At 33.1% G+C, this 14,843-nt stretch overlaps 1 protein-coding gene across 1 annotated transcript; it reads right to left on the bottom strand.

Annotated features, from left to right (window-relative positions):
* Nucleotides 1–4,902: 4,902 nt before the first annotated feature.
* Nucleotides 4,903–5,928, bottom strand: LOC134244014 (histamine H3 receptor-like). Its single transcript, XM_062726265.1, has one exon. The coding sequence runs from the start codon at nt 5,926–5,928 to the stop codon at nt 4,903–4,905; it is 1,026 nt and encodes a 341-aa protein (XP_062582249.1).
* Between the last annotated feature and the right edge of the window lie 8,915 nt (nt 5,929–14,843).

Below are 14,843 nucleotides of genomic sequence, written 5' to 3'. Positions count from 1 at the left end.
GTCATGATTTTACAAACTTGAGTTTTGTACCTATGGTAGGTCAACTTGTGTAACAGAACAGGTCGTATAGATTTTAGACCAATTTTTTTTTTATTTAATATAATCATGGCATTGCAATTCATTGCAATATATGAAATAAAAAAGGAAGCATGTTTTGGTGTTGTTCACTAATTTACGAAAATTAATGAAAACCACCAAAAATCTTTCTTATTTTCAACTTTTAAATTTCAAAATTTTACTACCTAGTATAACATACTATCATAGAATTGATCACTGAAAAGCATGCTCGCGTGCAAGAAAAATTAATTTGTTTTAATGCTGAATATATCCGTCTGTATAATAAAAAATTGTGAAGCTTTGAAGGAGCCAAATCAAAGGAGACTGTGGGTGTATAGACTGAAGTCAAATGCTGATGCAGACAACGCTCCTCTATTTTGATAAATTAAAAATAAATAAAATCATTAGAAGTTTCGGAAACACTTCCTTTCAATTCTTTTTTCAATAAAATACCTTTATTCTTTTCCTACAAGTTATAAATACGTATTTTTTAATAAATGATTTACAAGTTACAAAAAAGAAAATAATAAATACGTTTTTACGTTCCTTCTTTTCAGTTCATATCGTGCTTTACGCCGTTGGCGTATAAACTATAACTTGCAACACTTCAAATTATTTTTTAAAAGAGAAAACGATTTCTCAGATTTATGACAGAAGCGCATGATTTTCAAATATTGCAAAGCAAATTTAAGAATAACCCTCCAAAAACCAACCGGAATGCAAAATAGGAAAAAGTGTTTATTTTGTACATTTCCTGGGGAGAAGGTAATCTACCTTTAAAAGGACTGATAAATGGACTAGTTATGCGGCAATTTTGTGTGATAACAATGGCCAAACAATTTATTTTAAAAAATGTCAGTTGACATTCAACTCGTATTTGTTGACAATATGACTATATCGAGCATGAAATGTGCAAAATGTTGACTTTAAGCAAGTCTGTTGACATCATTGTATCACTGAGTTATTTATCAATAGGTTGCAAGTTTTACGAAATTGACATTATGATAACATGAAGCTCCTAAAGAAGTGGTAGTGAAAATGTTATAAAAGAAAAAGTAATAAATATGTGCTTTTGAAATTTAAAACAAAGAAGTTCGAGAATCTCTCCATCACTTTTACAATTTATGTATAAATCCTCATGCATCCATCATGTTTTATAGTACTCTATAAAAACGGAAAGTTTCGTTAATTTTTGGCATTTTGAGATGTTCCCTCTGGAAACAAGATGGTAGAATTTTGTGTTTCTTACATATAATGTACAATATGGTATTACTCATCAAATATCATAAGTTGAGCAAAACGTATATTGTCAATGTAAGTTATATATAGTATAAAAATAAAGAGTTTCTCTGTGGTAGTTTTCATACAATAAAACCGCTGTCGGCTCCCTTAAACCATTTTTAAAATTATAGTAAAGTTGTTCGCAATATTATATTTTGGCTTTAGTCGTAGGTTTATTTTTTATGATGGGCCAAGAATCAAATCAACTAACGTTTTAGATAGATTGATTGATTGTATATTGTTTAACGTCCCTCTCGAGAATTTTTCACTCATATGGAGACGCCACCACTTGCCGGTGGAGAGTTGCAAATTTTGTCCTATACTCGGCACTCAAGGCCATTGAGCAGGGAGGGATCTTTTTCGGGCCAGCACCTACTGCGACACGGGACCTCGGTTTATACGGTCTAATCCGAAGGACCGGTCTCCACGTCCCACAGTGGGATTCGAACCCTCGACGTAAGGATTGACTCCTTACTTCGCGACTCTAGAATAGATCAACCACTGTGCCACGCGGGCGACCTAAAGTTTTAGAAAAATATTTACAAAATACACGTCTTTTAAAAATCCACTAGAAAAAAAAACCTCATTTAACAAATTTTAACAAAGTGAATGAATTAAGTATTATTACCTTTGAAATAAATAATACACATAACAATATTTGTGCTCAAACGATGTATGTTTTTTTTTTCTTCGAAAACTAGTGGTTCGAATTTGAAGTCACAATTACAAGAAATGTTTATGAAATTCACTTTGTAATAACATATTCTGAATCCAATCTTTGAAATAAACATATATATGTCTCAAAACTACGAGTTGTTCGACAATCACACGGCGGGTGTGACCGGTTTGCAGTGAATGCTCATTCCTCCAGGGCACCTAATCCCACCTCTGATTTTTTTTTAGGTCCGGGTTCGCTCTGCTCCAGTTTTATATTGTTAAATGGACCTTCGAGCTAGAATACTGTTCGTTATCTAGTTAAGGCTTGTTATATAAATTGTATTTTTAGAAGAAATTGGATTTAATTTTACAAGTGGTAATCCAACTAAAATTATACTCAAAGTTCCCTTCTTTCTAAGGAAGAAATTCTTCAAAATCATTTTAGTTTTTAATATTTTTAATATCCAAAACAACTAAAATGAATTTGAATTACCATATCTATACTGGATTCCGAAACTTCATAAAAATCCTTACAAACAAACATACATAGCGGGTTCCTGTAAGTATTCAACCAAGCCTCTTTCTTTATTCCTCACTGACATATTAACGGTAGTGAAGGAGAAACTTCAAGAGTGTTGTGCAACAATATATAAGTGGTGTGAATCAGAGGTGGATACCTAAAAATTCCAAGGAACTTTTGGACAATTTGAAATCACAAGATTTCACCAAAATCAACAGGTTAAATACTTTCGACTTTTCAACTTTATTCACAACCATTCCCCACGAAGAATTTAAGTCCAGGCTTTTTGATGTTATCGACAGCTGCTTTTCAATAAAAAAAACTCGAAAATTTACTTACCTTGTCATCAGTCATTTGCAAAATTATTTTGTTAAAAAAATTCTGATTGTACACACAAGTACTCTGAAGTTGACATCAAAAAGATGCTTGAATTTCTGATTGACAATATCTATGTTGTTTTTGGAGACCAGGTCTTCCAACAATCTATTTAAAAAATCCATGGGTACCAATTGCGCCCTGTTATTGGCAGACCTATTTCTATGTTCATATGAAGCAGAATGTGTCTAAAATATCATACTTGAAAAGTCAGAAAAGAAGAAAACACTAGCTAAGGTCTTCAACTCGACATTTAGATATATTCGTACACAATCATTCCCCCATGAAAAATTTAAGTCCAGGCATTTGATATCATCGACAGCTGCTTTTTCAACTACTTACCTTGTCATTAGTCATTTGCAGAATTATTTTGTTAAAAAACTTTCTGATTGCACACACAAGTACTCTGAAGTAGATTTCAAAAAGATGAGTTTCTGATTAGTAATATCCATGTTGTTTTTGGAGACCAGGTCTTCCAACAATCTATTGGAATTCCCATGGGTGCCGATTGCGCCCCATTATTGGCAGACCTATATTTGTTGTCATATGAAGCAGAATTTGTGCAGAATTTGTGCAAAATGTTATGCAGAAAAGAAGAAACCACTTGCTGTGGCCTTCCGCTTGACATTTTGATATATCGACGACGTATTGTAAATTAACAATGGTAATTTTCATTCTTATCTCGATATGATATATCCTGGTGAGCTTGAGATTAAAAAAAAACCCACAGAGTCTGATACATCTGTTTCATATTTGGATATTTTACTTGAAAAGACGTTAATAGTAATCTAACAACAAAACTCTATGATAAATGTGATTAACTTTTCAACTTCCCTTACTTATGTAGCAATATAACTTCATCACCCGCATACGGAGTTTATATATCTCATTGATTCGATACGCAAGAGCATGCTCTACATACATACAATTTCTAAAAAGGAGGTAAGTTATTGACAAACAAGTTGATGAAAAAAAGAATATCAGCAGGCTCGTTTAAAGTCATCATTTCGTACGTTCGATGGTCGATACAATAACATTGTCAGCAAATACAATTTATCATTGAGTCAAATGCTGACTGACGTTTTTCATACTAATTTTTAGTCCATTATTTACACACTGAATTTACGACGGATTTTCCGTTGTTTCCCGATCATGACAAAAAGCACACGGCGGGTGTGACCGGTCGGCAGGAGATGCCCACTCCTCCATGGCACCTGATCCCACCTCTGACGTTTTGGAAGTCCGTGTTTGCTCTATTCCTATTTTGTATTGTTTAATGGACTTTTGAGCTAAGATACTGTTCGTTATCTCCATAGATTTCATGTCTGCCTTTTTCTCAAAAAAAAAAAAAAATATGTTTGTTTGCCTCAAAAAAATTTCATACAAATTGAGACGCCACCACTTGTCGATGGATTACTGCACACCACTTTGATCCTTGAACAGTGAAGGATATTTTTCTTGTCCAAACCTGCAAGGGTCTCATTTAGAGACGTTTCAAAACTGCGATGTAAGAAAAATCTTTTTACCCCAGAACAATTACTTAAACCATTCCGTCACGTCGGCTACTCAAAAAGTGTACATACATTCAATATTTGTGATTTGTCAATTGTTACATTTCGCCCGCATGGCGCAGTGTTTAGAGCGTGTGCTCTAGAGTCGCGAAGGAGATAATCCTTAGGTCGCGGGTTCGAATCTCACTGTTGGACGTGGAGTCCAGTCCTTCGGATGAGACCGTATAAACCGAGGTCCCGTGTCGCAGTAGGTGCTGGCACGAAAAAGATCCCTTTCTGCTCAATGGCGCTTCATGCCACGTATAGGTTAAAATTTGCAACTATCCACCGGCAAATGGCGGCGTTTCCATATGAGTGAAAAGATTCTCGAGAAGGACGTTAAACAATATACAATCAATCAATCATTTACAGAGTTAATGAATATTGAAATTTCGATTCCGTTGTCTTTGACAATCTTTACCCCATCTTCCTTTACATATTGTGCAATAGTTTAGGATCATTTTAAGCCGTTTGTTCTTCAGTCTTGTTATTTGAAATTGTCCCGATATTGGAAATAACATTTTTTCGCTTCCTTCCACAAAGCAGTATTTCTTTGAAGTTTTTGAGAAATCTGGCACTGTTGTAAGCATACAGAAATGGGTTTAGCGATGCTTTTGACCACAACAGCCAATTTAGGGCTTCATACAGATGTTCGTTTACACAGCTTTCGCAGAGGGAAATGATTATGGTTGCAATAGTATACGGCGCCCATGTTAGTCCAAAAACAATTACCAACATTGCCAGAAAACGGGCTGCTTTTACGTCCTTCCGGTTCCTTGATTTTTCTTTGTCGTTAGTTGACGGATTAGCGTTTGAAGCTGGAGCTACCACTTGCCTCCTTGATCTAATTTTAATGTATATTAGAAGGTTGAGGACACCTATCACTATGAAAGGTATGACAAATTCCACTGTGGCTGTAGAGGTTGTAAAAGTGAGATCGTAGGCAAACTGGACGTCACAATCTCCCGGTTCCACGGTGTCTTCCCCTGTCCAGAGGTCCCAGCCAATTATTGCTGGAGTGTAAAGGGAAACAGCGAGCACCCAGGATAACGAAATCTTGACGATCGCTACTTTGTACGTTTCCCGCTGATCGTAGTGTGGTCCGTGCTTGAGGAGTAAGAGACGATCTAGACTTATGATTATAACTGCTAGAACGGATTCAAGACAAAGAGCAAAGTCTATCACCATATAGGTCTTACAGAAATGATAGTCAAAGGGCCAGACGTAGCTTTTTAATGTATACACTGCGTAAAATGGCATACTTATCAGACCAAGCATAAGATCTGTAACTGCCAGGTTTACAAGATACATGTTGTATACATTTCTGAGGCCCTTGTCTCGAAGGAAAGCAGCAATGGTCATAGCGTTACCAAATATTGCGAAGAAGATAAGGACCACGATGATGATTCCAAAAGGTATGGTTACTCCCAGGGAGAAGACCTCCTCCTCCTCCTCTTCCTCGTCAAATGTCAGGTTACTGATGTTCATGATTAGCTATAGAAGCAAAAAAATTATTATTAAAAACCAGTTTAACAAGAAAATTATCATTAAAGACCGGTTTAACATGAAAATGATCATTAAAGACCAGTTTATTGATGATATTCCCCGTAGATTGATGTATATAGGTTTTAAAAGAAAAAGCAATCTCCCTAAAGCTCGGGGTTATGTTTTTCATTGGCAGATTACTATGGATGAAGTTTCAGTACTTAGGCTGATTAACTTGAAACTAATTAACATTTTAATCCCTTTGCGTGATGCCACCTCCTGAAATGTAAGATCGAAGACAATAGACAAAATGAAAAGATTAAAGACTGGTTTATAATTTCTTACTTGAATTATTTAAGGAATGAATTAAAAAGCTACCCACGTTATACCGTATAACCTACGTATGGGCAACGTTTCAAAGCAGTTTATACGTAAACTGCTCAAACCCAGGTTATACTAGTATAATTTGAGTAGCTATTAAATTCATTCCTTATAATTTAATTTTTCATTATGAAGTATCATTAAAGTATCATTGAGTCAAATGCTAACTGACGTTTTTCAAACTTATTCCTAGTCCATTATTTGCACACTGAATTCACGACGGATTTTCCCGTTATTTTCCGATCATGGCGGGTGTGTTACAACGCACTTTGAAAAATTACGCACTTTGAAAAAATTTTTCAAAGTGCGTTAAAATTTGGGACCAAGCTAACGCACTTTGAAAAAAATAATTTTTTTTCAATGTGCGTTAATATCGACCATATTAACGCGATTGATCAATATTCCTTCAAATAATCGGTATGATAAAAAACAGATTCTGGTATATAATTTTTTCATTGAAATAAAGTCAAATTATGTATAGGGGGCTTTCAACTTAAACTGTCATACTTAGGTAAACACATAATTATATGAATGCTTTGAGTATAGCATAGACATCGAGACTGGGCGAAGGGCCAGGGGAGGGGCCCCCCACTTATTTTGAAAAGATATATACATCGTAAAACCATTGAAAATGCAACGTACCCTTTTTAGGTTATTGCTCCCCTCCCCCGTTTGTTACCGACACCTATGTAAAAGATTTGGAAGGGATCTTATATTTCGACAAGTAAATCAATTCATTTTTGAGGTTAGGCTTAGGCTTAGTTTTTTGAGAAACAAATAAGTAAAATAACAAATAAAATCTTTCCATGACTAAAATATGATTTTTTTTCAAAGTGCGTTAAGTGTCTCCAGATGGATTGATTTTTCAAAGTGCGTTTTTGAACGAATTTTTTCAGGCATGTGACCGGTGTGGCACCTGATCCTAGTTTTGGAGCATTTTGTACTTTTGATAGGTATATACGTTTCATATAAACTAATTTTTAGCCAAGCGGATTGATACAAAAGATTGTGACAAAGGCAACATAGGTTATACAATATAAACTAATTTTTAGCCAATCAAAAAAATTAGAATTATTTTAAAATATTACTCCAACTGCATGTAGTAACCAAGAGATTTTAACACCCTTCCAAAAAGTCTTTTTTTTTTTTAAACTGCACTAAATAATCTACTTACAATTTTTTTTAAATACGAAGAAATGGTATCTTTGAAATACCAAAAAAGAAAAAAAAATAAATTGCATGTCATCACCTCTTAAAATATTGGAGGTACTTACTAGGTTAAGCAAATAACTTAAGATCTCATTTGAATAGGCTTTTATTTGAGACAGTTAACTTAGAGTTCAAATCGATTTTGAAGCAATATAAGAATTAACTTCAAAAAAAGTAAAAAAAAAGTTTGTTCTGTAATAATTTTGATATATATTTTAAAGAACTTTATTCATCTTTAAAAAATCAGATATGAACACCCATTTGTTTTGTGTGCTTGTGTCGGTGTCTTCCACTCCCCCCCCCCCCCCCAAGCACAATACTCTAAGTCTTTTTGTATAATCTTTAATTCTTCAGTTTACACTCACTCTTTGTTTTTACTTTCCTCTTTTTTCATTAAGAAATATGTGGACAATTAAACCCTATCCATAATCAAGTACTCGAAACATTCTGTAATCAAAAGATAATGTACCAAAACTACTTTTTGCTGTCTCCTTTTCTATGACGAATTATATTTATTCTTCCACGATTCTGATACTTTTCAAACAAGATTGAATAAATACGATGCCCTTTGAAAAGTTTGAATGGCTCATATACGTTTTAATTATGAGGATTACTGCATTATCTAGGATATTTTTTAGGCGCATGACAGCGAACTACTTTGTGTGGAAGCTGGTTGTTACGATTACGCATCAATTAATACTGAATTCATCCTTCTGTATAAAATACACAGAAGAAATAAAGTATTCCATATAGCTTACCCAATACAAATTCAATTTTAATTTTTTTTCCCTAAAGCTTCATGTTAATTTCTATTCACGTAGATTTCGATTCATCATAAATTAAACTTTGTTTGGCAATGAAATAATACCGGTATTAACCAGAACTAAATGAATGCGTCTTGGTCTTGCTTTAAAATATGAAAATTAAAATATTTTAAGAATGTCAAAATTACCAGGAAGGATAGCAAAAATATTTTGATTATTTTTTTTATGTTTGATCAAGATAAGATTTTAAGGGGCTCATATTTGCGTTCATACAACCATGTTTCGAGTCTGTAGAAACACAGATTTTCGTTAGAATAAAATTTCGTTGATTTGCCATCTAAAAAGGCTTCGTAGACATAAAATTTCGTTGTTTTGAAATTAAACCAATGCAAAATATAGTCACATTAAAATTTTGCATGGGAATTATTTTCGTTGATAATTGATAATGACGAAATAATCGAAATTTAATCCCTCTGAATATTTCTGCTTCTATAGTATATTAAAGAAATAGAAATAAAAGACTTTTCTCTGTTCAAGAAAAAAAAATTGTGCATTTAATACGATAAAAAAATATCCAAATTTGACCCAAAATTAGTAGGAACCCAAAATAGTAATGGAACTATCTAAATCACTTACTTAGTGACCATTAACAGATCAGCAGGTAGAATTCCCATCTGTACCTCAGGAGAATCATTAGCCATCTAGTATGATAATGTATCACCATGGGTTTTAATAAGCTTCCTTATTAATCAATACTTAGCTAACATGCCTTAAATATAAATATTTTTAATTTAAGATATGCTAATACATCAATATATACCCATACATCCTGAAATCAACCAACCACTGCTAGAAAAATACTTTTTGAAATGAACTCATAGATCTGAATAAAAGTAAACCCTTACTGTAACAAAAAATGAGACGTTTAAGCTCTTCTTATGATAAGTAAGTCAAGGAATCTCACGTTCTTTATCATTATGTTTAGTTCCCTAAAAAACCTTACAATGAAACAGATGGAGATAACAGTATTCATGCTCAAAAGTCCATAAAACAAAATAAATTATGAGCAGAGCAAACATTGTCCTCCAAATAATCAGAGGTGGGATCAGGTGCCATGGAGGAGTGAGCATCCCCTGCCGACCGGTCACACCCGCCAGGTGTTCCCTGTCATAATCGAGAAATAACGGAAATTTAAGGTATAATTAATGGACTAACAATTAGTAAGAAAAACATCAGTCAGCATTTGACTCGATGATAAATTATATTTGCTGACAAGGTCATAGAACTTACGCAATGACGACTTTAAACGAGACTGCTGAAATTCTTGTTTCATCAACTTGTTTGTCAATAATTTACCTCGTTGTAGATATTGTTCATACGTAGAGCATGCTCTTGCGTATCTGGTCAACTGAGATATGTAAACTCCGTATGCAGGTGATGAGGGTACATGCTGCATAAGTAAGGGAATTTGACGATAGAAAAGTTAAAGTCATTACGTTTATCATAGAGCTTGGTTGTTAGATTACCATTAAGTCTTTTTCAAGTAAAATATCTAAAAATGAAACAGACGTGTCAGCCTCTGTAGTATTTTTTATCTCAGACTCACCAGGATATATCGTATCAACATAAGAACTGAAATTACCATTGTTAATTGACAGTATGACGTGGATATATCTAAATGTCGAGTTGAAGGCCTCAGCAAGTGTTTTCTTCTTCTTTTCACCCATAAGATTTTGCACAAATTCTGCTTCATATTGCTCCCAATTATTAGCAGACCTATTTTGGTATTCATATGAAGCACAATTGCTCCCCGTTATTAGCAGACGTATTTCTATATTCATATCATGAAGCAGTATTTGTTCAAAATCTGTTACTTGAAAAGAAGAAAACACTTTCTTTGACCTTCAACTCGATATTTAGATATACAGCTCAACGCACTTTTTAAGCTCACATGGTTTTTCGCACAAATTAAGGTCACATTTTTGTTATAAAAATTACCATTTTCTAACTTCAATACGATGAAACAGCCCTACGTTATATTACATATATAATGTCAAGGACATAAGTCCTTTAGAATCATTATCTTAAGTTTCTAAAGTGGATGTATTAAAGGGGAATTAATCAATAAATGGTACGATGTTTCTACTATAGGATTCTACCATAGGTTTTTACAAATTAAATAAAACGAGCTTTTATTGATATAACGTAGTTGAAAATTTTTAATTTTCTTCTTAAAGGTGAGTATTTTTCAAAATTCTTTGCTCATTTACCATACTTCTCTTGGTTTTGTCGAAATGTAGCGCCGAAAAATGATAACATTGCAGAAAGAAAGCACACTTAAGGGTAGGGTATTAAAGTATTGTTTAATTTTTTAAATAGTACATTATTTCTATGAAAAGGAAAATTCTATTGCATTTACGGTTTGAAACGTTAAAATTTTGCATTCTAGATTTTAGAAGGTAACTCTGAAAAATGCCACCTTATAAACACACAAGCAGTCAAACAGATGAATATACCATTATCATCCCGAGCTAAAGAGTCAGAATATACAGAAAATACAAGTAACACAAGTTGTACTGTGCCCTTATCTACGTTTCTGCAAAGAGATAATGCTTTCTAAAGAACGGAGAAAAAGACAGCTACGATTGGCAAGAAACAACAAAAAATCAATCAAAATGGGAGTAGTCGTTATTTTTCAGCCATGAATATATCAAATTTCTATTAACTGATTTGTGTAAATTATGTTTATGTAAATGAAATAAAACTCAAATAATGCAAACAAGTACTTTTAAAATACATTTTGTTGTGTCTCTACACAATATTACATATATGGCAATGTGACCTTAATTTGTGCGGAAAACCATGTGAGCTTAAAAATTCGTTGAGCTGTATTGACGACGTGTTGTCAATTTATAATAGTTATTTCTATTTCCATTCTTATGTTGACACGATGTATCCCGGTGAGCTTGAAATAAAAGATACCATAGAGTCTGACACATCTGTTTCATACTCAGTATTTGGATATTTTACTAGAACAAGATGTTAATGATTACTGGTATCTAACTACAAGGCATTATGATAAACGTGATGACTTTAACTTTTCAATCGTCAACTTCCCTTACTTATGCAGCAATATACCTTTGTCACCTGCATACAGAGGTTATATCTCTCAGTTGATTCGATATGGAAGAGCATACGTAGGAATAATTTCTAAACCGAGGTAATTTATTGACAAACAAGTTGGCGAAGCAAGAATATCAGCGTCTCTTTTAAAGTAATAATTTCATAAGTTCTATGGTCGATACTATGACCTTGTCAGCAAATACAATTTAATTCAACTGCTGAATGGTTTCTGATACTGGTTATTCTAAGCCATTATTTAACAGTCCCTTATTTAACACACTGAGATATCCACGGATTTTCTCAGTTTTTTCTCGATCGTCGTATGTTTAAAAATGTTTTACAAATCTTGCATAGATATCTCATAAAATTGATCTTTCAGGTTTATTTTTTATCGTCTATGAAAAGCAAAGGACTGTCTCAGTATAGTACAAATTATGAGAGAATCCCGACTACATTTGGTCAAATAGTCTGGTCCAAATTTTCACGAATGTGGTCTTAATTCTCTTGCTTATTACATTTTTTTACTCTATTTACTTTCTAGATAATATTTTCACCAAATATTTAACAAAGTCCTGTCCTTACACATGATTCCCTAACTTGCTTATAATTACTTTGCACTTAGTTTATTTGCTAATGAACCAGGCCCAGAGCAAAATATTTTATACGAAATAATGTATTTTACTATTATAATAAATAAAACTCCCACCAAACCGCTTTTTCCTAGATCATAAATTCGAAATTCTTCAAATATTATTTTTAGCAGGTATCCCTTATACTACCATCAGCAGAACACCTGACCCTGGAATCATAATTTTTTATTTTATTTTGGAAGAGACACCCTTACTTGTGTATACCTAGTTTATCTGCTAAATGCACAGAAGTGAAGATTTTTAAAAGAATTTATGCATTTGTATCCCCATCACACATTTTCACTATACGATCGGGGGGGGGGGGGGGATTGTTTAATTCTCAGGAACCCTTTACCCTGAAACCATGAAGGGTTCAATACTTATTTTAATCATTACAAAGTTCAAATGATTGATGTCCGGGAGTAAAATATTTTTTTTTGTTAAAAAAAATGCATTAAAATTTATGGTACTAGTCTCATTCCTTTGAATCCAGAAGGTCAAAGACCACGAAATCCACACTTTTCGGTCTCCTCTACTCATGAATGTTTTAGGGGGGGAGATTGAAATTGATCCAGAAGCTGATAATGTTAAATAAGACAATGCACGATGACGGACGAAACAAAAAGCAATAGGTGTCTCAGAGGCTTGAAAAAGAAGACACATTAAAGATTTTTAGACTTGAATTGAAGGTTAAAAGCAGTGATGTTAATATAGATTTCTGTGATTACGTTTTATACATGATGCAATAATGTATGTAAAGTTAATCTTATGTGCAAACATGCTGTAATGTTACAATGTAATTCTTCGTGGTGGTAAAGTATATATAGTGTCAAAATCTTATATACAGTACATTGACTTTAGCAAAAGTCACAGATTTTATAATAACAATTCAGTGGATTGTATCATCTGTACGCGTAACATTATAAGAACTATTGTTTTTCTTTTGACCCGTTTGCACTTTTGACATAATGTTTTTAAATATAACTTTTTCTTGCTACAGAAGTATTACTTTAAAAAGGAATCATGCCAATAAATGTGTTAAATGTTAAAATTTTGGGCTCTTTTATTTTAGTTTTCTGTATAATCAATATTAATTTGTGATAATAAATTAATGTTATTTATATTCACTGTGTCAAATTTTCTTCATAAAACGGCTATACATAAAATTTATTTCTGAAAAGAAAACCTATTTCTAAAAATGTATTTCTCAATCACTTCAAACTATTTTATATTTGATTTTGTGTTGTTGATGAAAATTAATGTTGAGAATATTACATTTTTTAAAAATAAATTTACATCAAAAGGTTGCATTTGGAACCCATTAGAGGAAACCAAAATTCTAAACATATCTCAGATTTATTCGTAAATGCTTCGATATAGTTTCTAATTTTTTTCATTTTTATATTGTTGCTATAAATGGCAGAGTTACGTATTTGTATTCATATATTCAGCAGAATTAATTAAAAAACTTGTTCATGAGAAGAACTTGCTGTGACCTCAAAATACGAAATTTAGATATATCGAAGACATACACGTATTAGGTATTCATATGTCGATACGATATATCCCAGCGAACTTGAAATAAAAGATACCACAAAGTCTGACATATCTGTTTCATATTTGAATATTTTATTAGAAAAAGACGTCTTATAATGGTCATCTAACAACCAAGCTTTGTTAGAAATGTGATTACTTTAACTTTTCAATTGTCAACTTCACTTACCTATGCAGCAATATACCTTCATCACCTGTATACGGAGTTTAGGCCTATATCTTTCAGATGATTCAATACGTAAGAGAGTGCTCTACGTTATGTACAATTTCTAAATAGAAGTAAATTATTGACAAGCAAGTTGATTAAACAAGAATATCAAAAGTCTCATTTAAAGTAATCATTTTTAAAGTTCTATGCTCGATATTATGACCTTGTCAACAAATACAATTTACTAGTATCATCGAGTCAAATGCTGACTGACGTTTTTCATACTTATTGTTTGGCCATTATTTACACACTGAATTGTAAATAGATTTTTTCCGTTATTACCCGATCATGACGAGGAGTACACGGCGGGTGTGACTGGTGGGTAGGGGATACTCGCTCTTCCGTGGCACCTGATCCCACCTCTGATGTTTTAGAGGTTCATGTTCGCTCTGCTCCTAATATGTACATCTTGTTTGAATGGACTGAATACTGTTTCTATATCCATATATTTCATAAAGCTGATCATATGAATCCAAAATTAATTATTAAAATAGAAAATTTCGTGTTATGTTTGTGGGAAGACAGTACATAACATGTGTGCTTACTGTTATTTTATCTCCTCTCGGGCAGTTCTAGCTATTTTAAAGGCCCCCACTTGCTCTGCTCACAGACAGTATTGTCTCAGTAAACTTTGGAGCCTGGTTACTTTTCATATCTTTATATTTCATGCGCATGTAGTGATCCTTGATTTATTTAAAGAATTTATATGGTTGCACACCATTCAGATACGCCCCATAATATGATTTTGCGCTACAGTGGAATATCTTTGTATACTAGAATGAAAGTCAACTGTTGTGGCCATCATGCTGTTATAATTAAAAATAAAAAAGTATTCAATATTTCACATATTGGATGAAACGGTTAATTCAGGGTTAGAAAAAATGAGTAGACAATATGTATCATTTCGCCCGAGAGGAGTCAACATAAGAGTAAGCATACATGTTATGCACTGTCTTCCCACAAATTTTTATTTAAATAAGAAAATTTGGTGTTATGACATAACACCAAATTTTCTATTTTAGTAAAAATTTGTGGGAAGACAGTACGCTT

This window comes from Saccostrea cucullata, unplaced genomic scaffold (genome assembly GCF_032062105.1).
Source record: "Saccostrea cucullata isolate Sc308-1 unplaced genomic scaffold, CSIRO_AGI_Scuc_v1 ctg108, whole genome shotgun sequence".
Taxonomy (NCBI): domain Eukaryota; kingdom Metazoa; phylum Mollusca; class Bivalvia; order Ostreida; family Ostreidae; genus Saccostrea; species Saccostrea cuccullata.
This window is presented reverse-complemented; position numbering and strand designations above follow the sequence as displayed.